Here is a 19,022-nt window from a genome sequence, read left to right on the forward strand (position 1 = left end):
GGGACAATGGGTCACACAATGACCTTTCACACTGTGGGACAGTGGGTCACACACTGACCTTTCACACTCTGGGACACGGGGTGACACACTGACCTTTTACACTCTGGGACACTGGGTCACACACTGACCTTTCACACTCTGGGACAGTGGGTCACACACTGACCTTTCACACTCTGGGACATGGGGTCACACACTGACCTTTCACACTCTGGGACAGTGGGTCACACACTGACCTTTCACACTCTGGGACATGCGGTCACACACTGACCTTTCACACTCCGGGACACGGGGTCACATACTGACCTTTCATACTCTGGGACACACACTGACCTTTCACACTCTGGGACAGTGGGTTACACACTGACTTTTCACACTCTGGGACACTGGGTCACACACTGACCTTTCACAGTCTGGGACACGGGGTCACACACTGACCTTTCACACTCTGGGACACGGGGTCACACACTGACCTTTCAAACTCTGGGACAGTGGGTCACACACTGACCTTTCACACTCTGGGACACGGGGACACACACTGATCTTTCACACTCTGGGACAGTGGGTCACACACTGACCTTTCACATTCTGGGACACTGGGTCACACACTGACCTTTCACACTCTGGGACAGTGGGTCACACAATGACCTTTCACACTGTGGGACACGGGGTCACATACTGACCTTTCACACTCGGGGACACACACTGACCTTTCACACTCTGGGACAGTGGGTCACACACTGACCTTACACACTCTGGGACAGTGGGTCACACACTGACCTTTCACACTCTGGGACACGGGGTCACACACTGACCTTTCACACTCTGGGACACGGGGACACACACTGACCTTTCACACTCTGGGACAGTGGGTCACACACTGACCTTTCACACTCTGGGACACGGGGTCACACACTGACCTTTCACACTCTGGGACACGGGGTCACATACTGACCTTTCACACTCTGGGACAGTGGATCACACTGACCTTTCACACTCTGGGACACGGGGTCACACACTGACCTTTCACACTCTGGGACACTGGGTCACACACTGACCTTTCACACTCTGGGACACTGGGTCACACACTGACCTTTCACACTCTGGGACAATGGGTCACACAATGTCCTTTCACACTGTGGGACAGTGGGTCACACACTGACCTTTCACACTCTGGGACACGGGGTCACACACTGACCTTTCACACTCTGGGACACGGGGTCACATACTGACCTTTCACACTCTGGGACACTGGGTCACACACTGACCTTTCACACTCTGGGACACTGGGTCACACACTGACCTTTCACACTCTGGGACACGGGGTCACATACTGACCTTTCACACTCGGGGACACACTGACCTTTCACACACTGGGTCACACACTGACCTTTCACACTCTGGGACACTGGGTCACACACTGACCTTTCACACTCTGGAACAGTGGGTCACATACTGACCTTTCATACTCTGGGACACACACTGACCTTTCACACTCTGGGACACTGGGTCACACACTGACCTTTCACACTCTGGGACAATGGGTCACACAATGACCTTTCACACTGTGGGACAGTGGGTCACACACTGACCTTTCACACTCTGGGACACTGGGGCACACACTGACCTTTCACACTCTGGGACAAGGGGTCACACACTGACCTTTCACACTCTGGGACACGGGGTCACACACTGACCTTTCACACTCTGGGACAGTGGGTCACACACTGACCTTTCACACTGGGGCAGTGGGTCACACACTGACCTTTCACACTCTGGGACAGTGGGTCACACACTGACCTTTCACACTCTGGGACACGGGGACACACACTGATCTTTCACACTCTGGGACAGTGGGTCACACACTGACCTTTCACATTCTGGGACACTGGGTCACACACTGACCTTTCACACTCTGGGACACGGGGTCACACACTGACCTTTCACACTCTGGGACACGGGGTCACATACTGACCTTTCACACTCGGGGACACACACTGACCTTTCACACTCTGGGACAGTGGATCACACAGTGACCTTTCACACTGGGATACTGGGTCACACAGTGACCTTTCACACTCTGGGACACGGGGTCACACACTGACATTTCACACTCTGGGACACGGGGACACACACTGACCTTTCACACTCTGGGACAGTGGGTCACACACTGACCTTTCACACTCTGGGACAGTGGGTCACACACTGACCTTTCACACTCTGGGACAGTGGGTCACACACTGACCTTTCACACTCTGGGACACGGGGACACACACTGACCTTTCACACACTGGGACAATGGGTCACACAATGACCTTTCACACTGTGGGACAGTGGGTCACACACTGACCTTTCACACTCTGGGACACTGGGTCACACACTGACCTTTCACACTCTGGGACACGCGGTCACATACTGACCTTTCACACTCTGGGACATGGGGTCACACACTGACCTTTCACACTCTGGGACACGGGGTCACATACTGACCTTTCATACTCTGGGACACACACTGACCTTTCACACACTGGGTCACACACTGACCTTTCACACTCTGGGACACTGGGTCACACACTGACCTTTCACACTCTGGGACAATGGGTCACACAATGACCTTTCACACTGTGGGACAGTGGGTCACACACTGACCTTTCACACTCTGGGACACTGGGTCACACACTGACCTTTCACACTCTGGGACAAGAGGTCACACACTGACCTTTCACACTCTGGGACACGGGGTCACACACTGACCTTTCACACTCTGGGACAGTGGGTCACACACTGACCTTTCACACTCTGGGGCAGTGGGTCACACACTGACCTTTCACACTCTGGGACAGTGGGTCACACACTGACCTTTCACACTCTGGGACACGGGGACACACACTGATCTTTCACACTCTGGGACAGTGGGTCACACACTGACCGTTCACATTCTGGGACACTGGGTCACACACTGACCTTTCACACTCTGGGACACGGGGTCACACACTGACCTTTCACACTCTGGGACAGTGGGTCACACACTGACCTTTCACACTCTGGGGCAGTGGGTCACACACTGACCTTTCACACTCTGGGACAGTGGGTCACACACTGACCTTTCACACTCTGGGACACGGGGACACACACTGATCTTTCACACTCTGGGACAGTGGGTCACACACTGACCTTTCACATTCTGGGACACTGGGTCACACACTGACCTTTCACACTCTGGGACACGGGGTCACACACTGACCTTTCACACTCTGGGACACGAGGTCACATACTGACCTTTCACACTCGGGGACACACACTGACCTTTCACACTCTGGGACAGTGGATCACACAGTGACCTTTCACACTGGGATACTGGGTCACATAGTGACCTTTCACACTCTGGGACACGGGGTCACATACTGACCTTTCACACTCTGGGACACTGGGTCACACACTGACCTTTCACACACTGGGACACTGGGTCACACACTGACCTTTCACACTCTGGGACATGGGGTCACATACTGACCTTTCACACTATGGGACACTGGGTCACACACTGACCTTTCACACTCTGGGACACGGGGTCACACACTGACCTTTCACACTCTGGGACACGGGGTCACATACTGACCTTTCACACTCTGGGACAGTGGGTCACACACTGACCTTTCACACTCTGGGACACTGGGTCACACACTGACCTTTCACACTCGGGGACACACACTGACCTTTCACACTCTGGGACAGTGGATCACACAGTGACCTTTCACACTGGGATACTGGGTCACACAGTGACCTTTCACACTCTGGGACACGGGGTCACACACTGACCTTTTACACTCTGGGACACGGGGTCACACACTGACCTTTCACACACTGGGACAATGGGTCACACAATGACCTTTCACACTCTGGGACAGTGGGTCACACACTGACCTTTCACACTCTGGGACACGGGGACACACACTGACCTTTCACACTCTGGGACACGGACACACACACTGACCTTTCACACTCTGGGACACGGGGTCACACACTGACCTTTCACACTCTGGGACACGGGGTCACATACTGACCTTTCACACTCTGGGACACTGGGTCACACACTGACCTTTCACACTCTGGGACATGGGGTCACACACTGACCTTTCATACTCTGGGACGCACACTGACCTTTCACACACTGGGTCACACACTGACCTTTCACACTCTGGGACAGTGGGTCACACACTGACATTTCACACTCTGGGACAAGGGGTCACACACTGACCTTTCACACTCTGGGACACGGGGTCACACACTGACCTTTCACACTCTGGGACAGTGGGTCACACACTGACCTTTCACACTCTGGGACACGGGGACACACACTGATCTTTCACACTCTGGGACAGTGGGTCACACACTGACCTTTCACATTCTGGGACACTGGGTCACACACTGACCTTTCACACTCTGGGACACGGGGTCACATACTGACCTTTCACACTCTGGGACACTGGGTCACACACTGACCTTTCACACTCTGGGACACTGGGTCACACACTGACCTTTCACACTCTGGGACAATGGGTCACACAATGACCTTTCACACTGTGGGACAGTGGGTCACACACTGACCTTTCACACTCTGGGACACGGGGTCACACACTGACCTTTCACACTCTGGGACACGAGGTCACATACTGACCTTTCACACTCGGGGACACACACTGACCTTTCACACTCTGGGACAGTGGATCACACAGTGACCTTTCACACTGGGATACTGGGTCACACAGTGACCTTTCACACTCTGGGACACGGGGTCACACACTGACCTTTCACACTCTGGGACACTGGGTCACACACTGACCTTTCACACACTGGGACACTGGGTCACACACTGACCTTTCACACTCTGGGACATGGGGTCACATACTGACCTTTCACACTATGGGACACTGGGTCACACACTGACCTTTCACACTCTGGGACACTGGGTCACACACTGACCTTTCACACTCTGGGACAATGGGTCACACAATGACCTTTCACACTGTGGGACAGTGGGTCACACACTGACCTTTCACATTCTGGGACACGGGGTCACACACTGACCTTTAACACTCTGGGACACGGGGTCACATACTGACCTTTCACACTCTGGGACAGTGGGTCACACACCGACCTTTCACACTCTGGGACACTGGGTCACACACTGACCTTTCACACTCTGGGACACGGGGTCACATACTGACCTTTTACACTCGGGGACACACACTGACCTTTCACACACTGGGTCACACACTAACCTTTCACACTCTGGGACACTGGGTCACACACTGACCTTTCACACTCTGGAACAGTGGGTCACACTCTGGAACAGTGGGTCACACACTGACCTTTCACACTCTGGGACATGGGGTCACACACTGACCTTTCACACTCTGGGACACGGGGTCACATACTGACCTTTCATACTCTGGGACACACACTGACCTTTCACACACTGGGTCACACACTGACCTTTCACACTCTGGGACACTGGGTCACACACTGACCTTTCACACTCTGGGACAATGGGTCACACAATGACCTTTCACACTGTGGGACAGTGGGTCACACACTGACCTTTCACACTCTGGGACACGGGGTCACACATTGACCTTTCACACTCTGGGACACTGGGTCACACACTGACCTTTCACACTCTGGGACATGGGGTCACATACTGACCTTTCACACTCTGGGACACGGGGTCACACATTGACCTTTCACACTCTGGGACAGTGGGTCACACACTGACCTTTCACACTCTGGGACACGGGGACACACACTGATCTTTCACACTCTGGGACAGTGGGTCACACACTGACCTTTCACATTCTGGGACACTGGGTCACACACTGACCTTTCACACTCTGGGACACGGGGTCACACATTGACCTTTCACACTCTGGGACACGGGGTCACATACTGACTTTCACACTCGGGGACACACACTGACCTTTCACACTCTGGGACAGTGGATCACACAGTGACCTTTCACACTGGGATACTGGGTCACACAGTGACCTTTCACACTCTGGGACACGGGGTCACACACTGACCTTTCACACTCTGGGATACTGGGTCACACATTGACCTTTCACACTCTGGGACACTGGGTCACACACTGACCTTTCACACTCTGGGACATGGGGTCACATACTGACCTTTCACACTATGGGACACTGGGTCACACACTGACCTTTCACACTCTGGGACACTGGGTCACACACTGACCTTTCACACTCTGGGACAATGGGTCACATAATGACCTTTCACACTGTGGGACAGTGGGTCACACACTGACCTTTCACACTCTGGGACACGGGGTCACATACTGACCTTTCACACTCTGGGACAGTGGGTCACACACTGACCTTTCACACTCTGGGACACGGGGTCACATACTGACCTTTCACACTCTGGGACACTGGGTCACACACTGACCTTTCACACTCTGGGACACGGGGTCACATACTGACCTTTCACACTCGGGGACACACACTGACCTTTCACACTCTGGGACACTGGGTCACACACTGACCTTTCACACTCTGGAACAGTGGGTCACACACTGACCTTTCACACTCTGGGACATGGGGTCACACACTGACCTTTCACACTCTGGGACAGTGGGTCACACACTGACCTTTCACACTCTGGGACACGGGGACGCACACTGACCTTTCACACTCTGGAACAGTGGGTCACACACTGACCTTTCACACTCTGGGACAGTGGGTCACACACTGACCTTTCACACTCTGGGACACGGGGACACACAGTGACCTTTCACACTCTGGGACACGGGGTCACACACTGACCTTTCACACTCTGGGACACGGGGTCACACACTGACCTTTCACACTCTGGGACACGGGGTCACACACTGAACTTTCACACTCTGGGACACGAGGTCACACACTGACCTTTCACACTCTGGGACAGTGGATCACACACTGACCTTTCACACTCTGGGACACGGGGTCACACACTGACCTTTCACACTCTGGGACACGGGGTCACACTGACCTTTCACACTCTGGGACAGTGGGTCACACACTGACCTTTCACACTGGGTCACACACTGACCTTTCACACTCTGGGACACGGGGTCACACACTGACCTTTCACACTACTGACCTTTCACACTTTGGGACACGAGGTCACACACTGACCTTTCACACTCTGGGACACTGGGTCACACACTGACCTTTCACACTCTGGGACACACACTGACCTTTCACACTCTGGTACACGGGGACACACACTGACCTTTCACACTCTGGGATACGGTGACACACACTGACCTTTCACACTTTGGGACACGGGGTCAGACTGTTGCCCTCTCCTGGATACTGACTGTTCCCGTTTTATTTCAGGGAGCGCGACACCCCTTTTCCCAGGCAATGGGCAGGAACATCGCCAACCCCACTGCCATGTTACTGAGCTCCGCCAACATGCTGAAGCACCTCAAGTAAGTAGCAATGCTGCAACATCCTTCACATTCTCCAATCTCAGGTTAAAGACCAGAGACCACTTCACCTGCCACCCTCCCCATGACCTTTCCCCTCTCTCTGCTCCTCCGATGCATGTGCTCTCTCTCTCTCTCTCTCCCTCCCTCCCTCCCTCCCTCTGCCTGCCACACACTGGCTCATGCTGATAATGTCACTCGGTGTATTTGTTACTTTAAATTGTTGAAAATGACTTTAAATGTAACGCGATGCGAAGCTGTAAACTCTTGTTTCTGGCTGCAGCCTGGAATATCACTCCACCCTGGTCTCCGAGGCGGTGAAGAAGGTGATCAAACTGGGCAAGGTGAGTGGGATGCTCACAGCGGACGAGTGTCTGTGGGGGGTTGGGAATGGGATATCGGGAGGGTGGCAGCGTGTGTGTGTGGAGGGGGGTGTCTGGGGGAAGGGAGCGAGGGGAGGGGAGGGGTGAGAGACGGGGACGGGAGCGAGGGGGGGTTGAGAGACGGGGAGGGGGGTGAGTGAGAGATGGGGGGGAAGGGGCGCGAGCGAGAGATGGGGGGGAAGGGGCGCGAGCGAGAGATGGGGGGGAAGGGGGGTGAGAGAGAGATGGGGGGGAAGGGGCGCGAGCGAGAGATGGGGGGGAAGGGGGGTGAGAGAGAGATGGGGGGGGGAAGGGGCGCGAGCGAGAGATGGGGGGGAAGGGGGGTGAGAGAGAGATGGGGGGAAGGGGGGTGAGAGAGAGATGGGGGGGAAGGGGGGTGAGAGAGAGATGGGGGGAAGGGGGGTGAGAGAGAGATGGGGGGGGAAGGGGCGCGAGCGAGAGATGGGGGGGAAGGGGGGTGAGAGAGAGATGGGGGGAAGGGGGGTGAGAGAGAGATGGGGGGGGGAGGGGGGTGAGAGAGAGATGGGGGGGAAGGGGCGCGAGCGAGAGATGGGGGGGGGAAGGGGCGCGAGCGAGAGATGGGGGGGAAGGGGGGTGAGAGAGAGATGGGGGGGAAGGGGCGCGAGCGAGAGATGGGGGGGAAGGGGGGTGAGAGAGAGATGGGGGGGGAAGGGGGGTGAGAGAGAGATGGGGGGGAAGGGGCGCGAGCGAGAGATGGGGGGGAAGGGGGGTGAGAGAGAGATGGGGGGGGGAAGGGGCGCGAGCGAGAGATGGGGGGGAAGGGGGGTGAGAGAGAGATGGGGGGGGGAAGGGGCGCGAGCGAGAGATGGGGGGGAAGGGGGGTGAGAGAGAGATGGGGGGAAGGGGGGTGAGAGAGAGATGGGGGGGAAGGGGGGTGAGAGAGAGATGGGGGGGGGAAGGGGCGCGAGCGAGAGATGGGGGGGAAGGGGGGTGAGAGAGAGATGGGGGGAAGGGGGGTGAGAGAGAGATGGGGGGGGGAGGGGGGTGAGAGAGAGATGGGGGGGAAGGGGCACGAGCGAGGGAAGGGGGGTGAGAGAGAGATGGGGGGGGAAGGGGCGCGAGCGAGGGAAGGGGCGCGAGCGAGAGATGGGGGGGGAAGGGGCGCGAGCGAGAGATGGGGGGGGAAGGGGCGCGAGCGAGAGATGGGGGGGGAGGGGGGTGAGAGAGAGATGGGGGGGAGGGGGCGATCGAGAGATGGGGGGAGGGAGTGATCGAGAGATGGGGGGAGGGGGTGATCGAGAGATGGGGGGAGGGGGCGATCGAGAGATGGGGGGAGGGGGCGATCGAGCAAAGGGAAGTGGGGGGGCAAGTGAGCGAAGGGGAGGGAGCGGGGGCGAGCGAGAGATGGGAGGTGAGGGAAACGAGGGCTGGTGAGGGGGAGGAGAGCTAGGGACAGGGGGGGTGGGGGAAGAGCGAGAGACGGGGAGGGGTAGAGCGAGGGACCGGGGGGGTTGTGAGATGGGAGGGAGGGGGACTGTGAGGTGGTGGGGGGAGGGAGGAGCGAGGGGTGGGGGTGGGGCTGAAGTCAGGGACTGGGAGGAGTGTGACCACCCTTGTGTTAAGTGAACATTCCTGTGTGTTGTGCTGGAGCGTGAAGCAGACCGTTTAATTTATTTTTCCTGAATTTTGGAATAATTTTGTGTTAATTTATCCACATTGACAATTTGATTTCAATTTGTTTGATGTTTACTTTAATTTTCTGCATTTGATTATTTCCCCCCTCTCCTGCCCGGATTAGGTTCGAACCCACGACATGGGCGGTTACTGCACCACCAGTGATTTCCTCCGGAGCATCATCGACAACCTGCACCCTCCATGCCTCCGCTAGTCCGTGTCCGTTAGTCGTGTCCGTGTCCGTTAGTCGTGTCCGTGTCCGTTAGTCGTGTCCGTGTCCGTTAGTCGTGTCCGTGTCCGTTAGTCGTGTCCGTGTCCGTGTCCGTGTCGGGGGTCCTTGGGTTCCCATTAGAAGCTGCTCTTCTATGTGTGAGATTGGACTTGACGGAATCATTGGGCCCCAGTAACTCCCTCGAACAACCCCGGTGACACTCCCTCTGACGACCCCCCCTACCAACCCCGGTGACACTCCCTCTGACGACCCCCCCTACCAACCCCGGTGACAGTCCCTCTGACGACCCCCCCCTACCAACCCCGGTGACACTCCCTCTGTCGACCCCCCCCTACCAACCCCGGTGACACTCCCTCTGTCGACCCCCCCTACCAACCCCGGTGACACTCCCTCCAGCGTGTGGGGTTTGAGTTTCTATCTCTGGGTCCCGGCCATGTGGGGTTTATAGAGTAGGTTCACCCATGGCTACATCGGAATGGGGAGCGGAGGCAGTGCTTCAAATTTCTCCCAGTGACCTCTGTGTAATTTAACCTTTAACCTTCCCCCCCCCCCCCTGTGCCCTTTATTGGATTGTCGGGAGAGCAATGTGTAGGAAGGAGTCACACAGCATAATATCCAGGATCGCCTGCACAGGTCACATGATGGACAATGACCACCTCCCTCGCTCCCACTCTTCATTATTCCCGATTTACAGACCATCCCTTTTTATTGAGATTGATTTTTGAAGATTTTCAGATTCCTCTTCCCAGAGTGGAAAAGTAACGTGAATGAACAAGAATCGTGGTGTAAACAAATGACATTTACTGATCAGGTGACAGGAACCAGAGGTGACTTGCTAAGATTATTAACGTCTGAATCACCGACACTGAAATAACGGGAGCGTCGGACTGTCTGTTATATCGTGGACGACTCAATCGCTTGCAATGGTCCCGTTAGTAATAAATAAAACATTCCACCACTTTGGCACCATCATGTCTCCATCACTTTGTTTCACTCAGGGTAATCTCCGAAACCGTTCCTGTGCCAGGTAGAGAAAGACATAGAAAATAGGTGCAGGAGTAGGCCATTCGGCCCTTTGAGCCTGCACCACCATTCAATGAGTTCATGGCTGATCATGCAACTTCAGTACCCCATTCCTGCTTTCTCACCATACCCCTTGATCCCCCGAGTAGTAAGGACTACATCTAACTCCTTTTTGAATATATTTAGTGAATTGGCCTCAACAACTTTCTGTGGTAGAGAATTCCACAGGTTCACCACTCTCTGGGTGAAGAAGTTTCTCCTCATCTCAGTCCTAAATGGCTTACCCCTTATCCTTAGACTGTGACCCCTGGTTCTGGACTTCCCCAACATTGGGAACATTCTTCCTGCATCTAACCTGTCTAAACCCATCAGAATTTTAAACATTTCTATAAGATCCCCCTCTCATTCTTCTGAACTCCAGTGAATACAAGCCCAGTTGATCGAGTCTTTCTTGATAGGTCAGTCCCGCCATCCCGGGAATCAGTCTGGTGAATCTTCGCTGCACTCCCTCAATAGCAAGAATGTCCTTCCTCAGGTTAGGAGACCAAAACTGTACACAATACTCCAGGTGTGGCCTCACCAAGGCCCTGTACAACTGTAGCAACACCTCCCTGCCCCTGTACTCAAATCCCCTCGCTATGAAGGCCAACATGCCATTTGCTTTCTTAACCGCCTGCTGTACCTGCATGGCAACCTTCAATGACTGATGTACCATGACACCCAGGTCTCTTTGCACCTTCCCTTTTCCTAATCTGTCACCATTCAGATAATAGTCTGTCTCTCTGTTTTTACCACCAAAGTGGATAACCTCACATTTATCCACATTATACTTCATCTGCCATGCATTTGCCCACTCACCTAACCTATCCAAGTCGCTCTGCAGCCTCATAGCATCCTCCTCGCAGCTCACACTGCCACCCAACTTAGTGTCATCCGCAAATTTGGAGATACTACATTTAATCCCCTCGTCTAAATCATTAATGTACAATGTAAACAGCTGGGGCCCCAGCACAGAACCTTGCGGTACCCCACTAGTCACTGCCTGCCATTCTGAAAAGTACCCATTTACTCCTACTCTTTGCTTCCTGTCTGACAACCAGTTCTCAATCCATGTCAGCACACTACCCCCAATCCCATGTGCTTTAACTTTGCACATTAATCTCTTGTCTGGGACCTTGTCGAAAGCCTTCTGAAAGTCCAAATACACCACATCAACTGGTTCTCCCTTGTCCACTCTACTGGAAACATCCTCAAAAAATTCCAGAAGATTTGTCAAGCATGATTTCCCTTTCACAAATCCATGCTGACTTGGACCTATCATGTCACTTCTTTCCAAATGCGTTGCTATGACATCCTTAATAATTGATTATATCATTTTACCCACTACTGAGGTCAGGCTGTACCATAATTTCCTGTTTTCTCTCTCCCTCCTTTTTTTAAAAAGTGGGGTTACATTGGCTACCCTCCATCCTCATGTAGAATTCCACCATATTATGGTCACTCTTCCCCAAGGGGCCTCGCACAACAAGATTGCTAATTAATCCTCTCTCATTACACAACACCCAGTCTAAGATGGCCTCCCCCCTAGTTGGTTCCTCGACATATTGGTCTAGAAAACCATCCCTTAAGCACTCCAGGAAATCCTCCTCCACCGTATTGCTTCCAGTTTGGTTAGCCCAATCTATATGCATATTAAAGTCACCCATGATAACTGATGCACCTTTATTGCATGCACCCCTAATTTCCTGTTTGATGCCCTCCCCAACATCACTGCTACTGTTTGGAGGTCTGTATCCAGAGTCTATGGAATGTTGGAAATGAACACCAATGCATCCGCTATTTCCAAGGCCACCTCCTTAATTACTCTGGGATGCAGTCCATCAGGCCCTGGGGATTTATCAGCCTTCAATCCCATCAACTTCGCCAACACAATTTCCCATCTAATAAGGATTTCCCTCAGTTCCTCCCCCTTACTAGAACCTCTGACCCTTTTTATATCTGGAAGGTTGTTTGTGTCTTCATTAATGAATACCGAACCAAAGTACTTGGTCAAGTGGTCTGCCATTTCTTTGTTCCCCGTTATGACTTCCCCTGATTCTGACTGCAGGGGACCTACGTTTGTCTTTACTAACCTTTTTCTCTTTACATATCTATAGAAGCTTTTGCAATCCGTCTTAATGTTCCCTGCAAGCTTCCTGTCGTACTCCATTTTCCCTGCCCTAATCAAACCCTTTGTCCTCCTCTGCTGAGTTCTAAATTTCTCCCAGTCCCCGGGTTCGCTGCTATTTCTGGCCAATTTGTATGCCACTTCCTTGGCTTTAATACTATCCCTGATTTCCCTTGATAGCCACGGTTGAGCCACCTTCCTTTTTTATTTTTACACCAGACAGGAATGTACAATTGTTGTAGTTCATCCATGCGGTCTCTAAATGTCTGCCATTGCCCATCCACAGTCAACCCCTAAAGTATCATTCGCCAATCTATCCTAGCCAATTCACGCCTCATACCTTCAAAGTTACCCTTCTTTAAGTTCTGGACCATGGTCTCTGAATTAACTATCATTCTCCATCCTAATGCAGAATTCCACCATATTATGGTCACTCTTCCCCAAGGGGCCGCGCACAAGATTGCTAATTAATCATCTCACTACACAACACCCAGTCTAAGATGGCCTCCCCCCTAGTTGGTTCATCGACATATTGGTCTAGAAAACCATCCCTTATGCACTCCAGGAAATCCTCCTCCACCATATTGCTTCCAGTTTGGTTAGCCCAATCTATGTGCATATTAAAGTCACCCATGATAACTGCTGCACCTTTATTGCATGCACCCCTAATTTCCTGTTTGATGCCCTCCCCAACATCACTACTACTGTTTGGAGGTCTGTACACAACTCCCACTAACGGTTTTTGCCTTTTGGTATTCTGCAGCTCTACCCATATAGATTCCACATCATCCAAGCTAATGTCCGTCCGAACTATTGCATTAATCTCCTCTTTAACCAGCAATGCTACCCCACCTTGTGTTTGCAGAGCCATGGGCCACCCGACAGCCAATCAAGTACTTGTGAAGTGTAATCGCTGTTCTCATGTGTCTGCAGGAGGGAAGGAGATTCAGCACCGGACCAAGGCCAGGGGAGACCTGGCCTGGCAAAGTCCTGGCCAATGGGGGGGATTTAAACTATTAGAGGGGGTGGTTTGGGTCTAGAGGGAGCACAGGATTAATAGATCTGTAGCAAGCTGAGGTAGAGAGAAACAGAGTAAATGAGGAAACAATGAGTCAGGATTGAGTGGTGTCTGTGAATGCAGAGCATTCAAAACCAAACTGGAGTTGGAACCATTAACTATAGAGGGATACACCAGTCTCTGCAATGGAGACATGCATTGTGTTTGGACAGGACTGGGAATAATCCTGGTTATAGCATTTCAGGAGAGATGGGGGTGGGTGGAGTGTTGGTAAAGATTCTTACTGCTGAAATGTAATGATGTCCAGGGTGCATTTGCATTCAGATAGAATCCATATGGAGAGAGTTAAGAGCAAGGGAAATGGTAGAATTCTCTGAATTACAGGCCAAACAATGGAGACAGGATCGAGGGGAGATCTGCAGACAGATGAGAGATACAAGGACATGGGGCAATAAAACCGGATGATTTGGACTATCCTAAGACAGATTATATTTACAAAGCACACCAGACACCTAGAGACAAATGCTCACCTGTCTGCCTGACTTGAGCACTGTCTCCTTGCCCTGATGTTTATTCCCTCCCCAGGTTCGAACTCCGGACATGGGCGGATACTCCACCTCGGCTGTGATCGCTAACCTCAGCGGCTGAGCGTGGGCAGGACCCAGGGCACTGCGGGAGGATACTGCACTTTCCCTAACGTGGGCACCAAGCTCCCTGCCCAACATTTCATCTAACCCTGCCAAGTCCGAGCCATCGATCTGTGCTGTCTTAACCTGTTAAATGTGAGTGAATAAAGGCACAAAGAATCACGAAAACCCTGTTGGGTTTTAATATGCAGACAAAACTCCTTGAACTTTTCAGAACCAATTCTCGAGCAGTAAACGATGGGAGTGGAGGGAGAACGGGTTTAGTTTCTCTGGCGTAAGTGCAGCGGAAACCCTTCCCTCATCTCCACTGGTCTGGATGAATTACTTTACAATTCTCTCCAGTTTTGTATCTGGAACATTTCCACATCCACTCTTCGGGTGAAAGGGATACTGTTACTGGGGAAGAACATGTTTGAAGGAGAATTTGACGTGCTGCTGTGGCAGGGAACCATTTGGTAGTTAGATACGGTCAGTGGGCATTGGACGTCCTTCCATTGTGCATTTTCTCTCACAGCCGAGATTCACCAGGATGATGGCACGGATGGAAACTAATGAGAAATTTGATCTTCGTAATAGAAAAGAGAGTATAAAAGCAAGGACAATATGCTAATCCTTTAGACATCACTGGTTAGGCCTCGGCTGCAGTATTGTGGCCCATTCGGGGCACCACACTTCAGGAAGGATATCGAGGGCTGGGAGAGGGTGCAGAGGAGATTTACTGGAATGGTTCCAGGGACAAGGGACAAGACTTATGTGGAGATGCTGGGGTTCTCCTTAGAGCATTGAATGTTAAGAGGTGATTTGATAGGTGTTCAAAATTATGATTTTGATTGATACATTAAATAAAACCAAACTTTCCATTTGCAGAAGGGAAAATGAACCAGAGGCAACAGGAGGAAAACGTTACATAGCGAGCTGTTGTGATCTGGATCACACCGCCTGAAAAGGGTGCTGCACGTTGGTTTAGTAACATTCAAAAGAGAATTGGCTAAGTACTTGGGAAAATAATTACAGGCCTTCTGTGCTGTGTCATCCTATAACTGGGATTATTTACACTAAACAGGAGCCTGCTCCACCATTCAGTAAGATCATGGCTGAACTTCTACATCAACTCCACTTTCATGCCCTATCCCCAGATCTCTTAGTGTTCAAAATATCTAGAGACAGATAGCAAGAGTAAGACACTAGGTGGAGTCAAAGTAAGAGAATACAAGGTCGGAGAGATTCACAGTGCATGTGCGCAAATGCACAAAACATGGTAAATAAGGTTGGTGAGCTGCAGGCACAAATAGCCACATGGGAATATGCCGTGGTGGTAAGAGACCTGGCTCAAAAAAGGGCAGGATTGGGTATTCCTGTGTGTAAGGGGTTCAGGAAAGATAGGTGATGGAGTGGCAGTATTAAGGAGAATATTATAGTGTTGGAGAGGATGAAGGACACGATTTAGTTAGTGAAGGAAGAGGTGCCATTGCACTTAGTGCATTCCATAGGCCACCGACTAGTGGGGAGGATACAGGAGCAAATCAGAGAGGTGCAAGAACTATAGAGAAGTGATAATGGGGAATGTCAAGTATCCAAATATAGTCTGGGATAGCAATACTGTAAAGGGAAGAATTTCTGAAGTGTGTTCAGGAGAACTTTCTTGATGAGTATGTTTGCAGCCCGAGGAGGGAGGAGGCATTGTTGGAGCAAGTGTCAGGAGGGAACAGTGATCATAGTGCTGCTTAGGTGGTCCCTCGTATTGAGGATGACTTGTTTCCACACCAAAAAAGGGAGTTCACCGGTGTTTCAAAGGACCCGATGTTCCAGGTCCTGAACTACATGTAGTGGGATGGAAGATGTCTGTGTGGATTTTTTTAATGTGGGGTGACCGTTGCACACCAGCCACCACACGGGCTTGACAGAGATAGGATCTTGGTCCAGTGGCAAGGGTAATCCAAGACTGGAGACCAGCTCTGGTGCACGGACCTAGTGCACACATATCGTAGTGTGGGCTGGCCCATGCTACCCCTGATCACATCGCTCTACAGTCTCTCGCCGCTCCAATCAGCGAGCTGGACCTTGGTGACGTCCATTCCAGTCGCCCTGCTCCCTGAAGTGGTATGCTGCCACTCCGTACAGGGGCCACTTGCCCTCCATGGTCTCGACCTGCCACTGGTGCTTCCCCGCAGGTCGGTTGGGGCTATGAAGGGAAAGCAACCCGAGCAGCGTGGCAGGCCCGACCTGCGAGGAAACGGCAGCAGCAGGTCGGGGCCACAGAAGGCGAGCGACCCCAACCTGCGAGGTTGATAATACTGGCCACCTGAGGGGACAGACAGGGCCTTGGTTTAATGTCTCTGACATTGCAGTGCTCCCTCCATATTGCAAATGATTTAAATGGGAGAAACCACACGTGCAAAAATGTGACTGGGCCGTGCCCCCCCAAAAGAGGGAACATAACAAAATTCATAGAAGAGTGAGGTGATAAATTTTAATAGGAAAAGTGAGACAATACTAGCTAAATGGTACAATTTTAAAGGGGACAGACACCTGGGGGTATATGTGCACGTCTGAAGGTGGCAGGACAGGTTAACAAGGCAATCAATAAAGCACATGGGATCCTCGGTTTTATGAATAGAGACAGGCTTCAGCTGGAGTATTGTGGGCACCGCACTTTAGGAAGGACACGAGGGGTTTACAATGATGGTTGCCAAGATGAGGGATTAGTTACGTGAATCGACTGGAAAAGCTGGGGTTCTCCCTCCAGCAAAGGAGGCGGAGAGATTTGATAGGTGTTTAAAATCATGAGTAAATAAAGAGAAACTTTGCAATGGCTGAAAGTTTGAGGGCAAAGATTTCAGGTGACAAGTAAAGACCTTTTTATGCAGTGAATGGGTTGGATTTGGAATGCATGGCCTGATAGGGTGCTGTTGGTCCTTGCCAAGACCCATGAGGAACACCGGGGCCTTAAAAAAAAAGAGCGTGGAGATGGTCACTGCAAGACCCAACAACACATGCTGCAGGAGGGAGACAGGGTTTGATGTCATCCAAATCCAGCTCCCCGGTTGGAGCACGTGTAGGTATAGCAGCAGCGGTGAGATCAGGGCCCAGGGGCAGCATGAGGTCTGTGCAGGAACTGGTCTCGTCATCCTGGTTAATCCTTGCCACTGGACCAACAGCTCTCTGCGGCAGGGAATTCCACAGGTTAACAACTCAGTGAAGAAGTTTCTCTTCATCTCAGTTCTAAATGGCCAACCCCTTATCCTTAGACTAGTCCCCTGGTTTTGGACTTCCCAAAACATCAGGAACATTCTTCCCACATCTAACCTGTCCAGTCAGAATCTTATATCTTTCTATGAGATCCCCTCATCCTTCTAAACTGCCTATAAAGGCCCAGTTGATCCAGTCTCTCATGTTAGTCCAGTCATCCCAGGAATCAGTCTGGTGAACCTTCGCTGCACTCCCTCAATAGCAAGAATGTCCTTCCTCAAGTTAGGAGACCAAAACTGTACACAATACTCCAGGTGTGGCCTCACCAAGGCCCTGTACAACTGTAGTAACACCTCAAATCTCCTCACTATGAAGGCCAACATGCCATTTGCTTTCTTAACCGCCTGCTGTACCTGCATGCCAACCTTCAATGACTGATGTACCATGACACCCAGGTCTCTTTGCACCTCCCCTTTTCCTAATCTGTCACCATTCAGATAATAGTCTGTCTCTCTGTTTTTTAACCACCAAAGTGGATAACCTCACATTTATCCACATTATACTTCATCTGCCATGTATTTGCCCTGGGTCTCTGTCCCACCCCAATTTAGGATTGCACCATTTAGTTTATATTTCCTCCTCATTCTACCAAAATGCACCACTTCACATTTTTCTGAATTACATTTCATCTGCCACATGTCCACCCATTTCACCAGCCTGTCTTCCTGGTCTATCCCTCGCCTCATTGTTCACTCTACTTCCAAGTTGTGTGTCATCTGTAAATGTTGAAATTGTGCCCTGTATACCCATGTACAAGTCATTTATATATAAAAGCAGTGATCCCAGTACTGACCCCTGGGGACCACCACTGTATACCTTCCTCCAGTCCAACAACCGTTCACCCCTACTCCTCGTTTCCTGTCACTGACCATCCGGATCCATGCTGCTGCTATTTGCCTTCCTTCAATTAAGTCTTTTTACTCTAGATTGCCCCGTGCTTTTCCACAGCTAATCTAAACTTCGATACTGTGGTCACTGCTCCCGAAATGCTCACCTACTGATGACACCTCCTTGGGCCAGAAACACACTGATCCAACCAAGAAAGTTCTCCTGAACACTTCTATAGATTCTGTCCCGGTCCCCTCCAGGATATCCTCTCTCCAGCACTAACATTCTCCTTAAATACTGCCATGCCACCTCCAATCTTTCCTGAACACAAATATTTAATACCCAATCCTG

The 19,022-nt window shown here is 51.7% G+C and overlaps 1 protein-coding gene across 2 annotated transcripts in view; it reads left to right on the top strand.

Moving 5' to 3' along the window:
* LOC139229147 (isocitrate dehydrogenase [NAD] subunit beta, mitochondrial-like) overlaps window positions 1-10,708 on the top strand; it is a 146,339-nt gene extending 135,631 nt beyond the window's left edge. The window contains exons 4-7 of one of the 2 annotated variants that reach the window (XM_070860818.1): window positions 7,398-7,492; window positions 7,773-7,833; window positions 9,632-9,723; window positions 9,794-10,708. In XM_070860818.1, the coding sequence (XP_070716919.1) occupies window positions 7,398-7,492; window positions 7,773-7,833; window positions 9,632-9,721 (246 nt within the window). In that variant the 3' untranslated portion in view covers window positions 9,722-9,723; window positions 9,794-10,708. Of the gene's footprint in view, window positions 1-7,397; window positions 7,493-7,772; window positions 7,834-9,631 lie in introns of both variants that reach the window. The other variant, XM_070860812.1, reaches the window with a different exon arrangement.
* The last annotated feature ends 8,314 nt before the right edge of the window (window positions 10,709-19,022 follow it).

This window comes from Pristiophorus japonicus, chromosome 2 (assembly GCF_044704955.1).
Source record: "Pristiophorus japonicus isolate sPriJap1 chromosome 2, sPriJap1.hap1, whole genome shotgun sequence".
In the NCBI taxonomy this organism is placed as follows: domain Eukaryota; kingdom Metazoa; phylum Chordata; class Chondrichthyes; family Pristiophoridae; genus Pristiophorus; species Pristiophorus japonicus.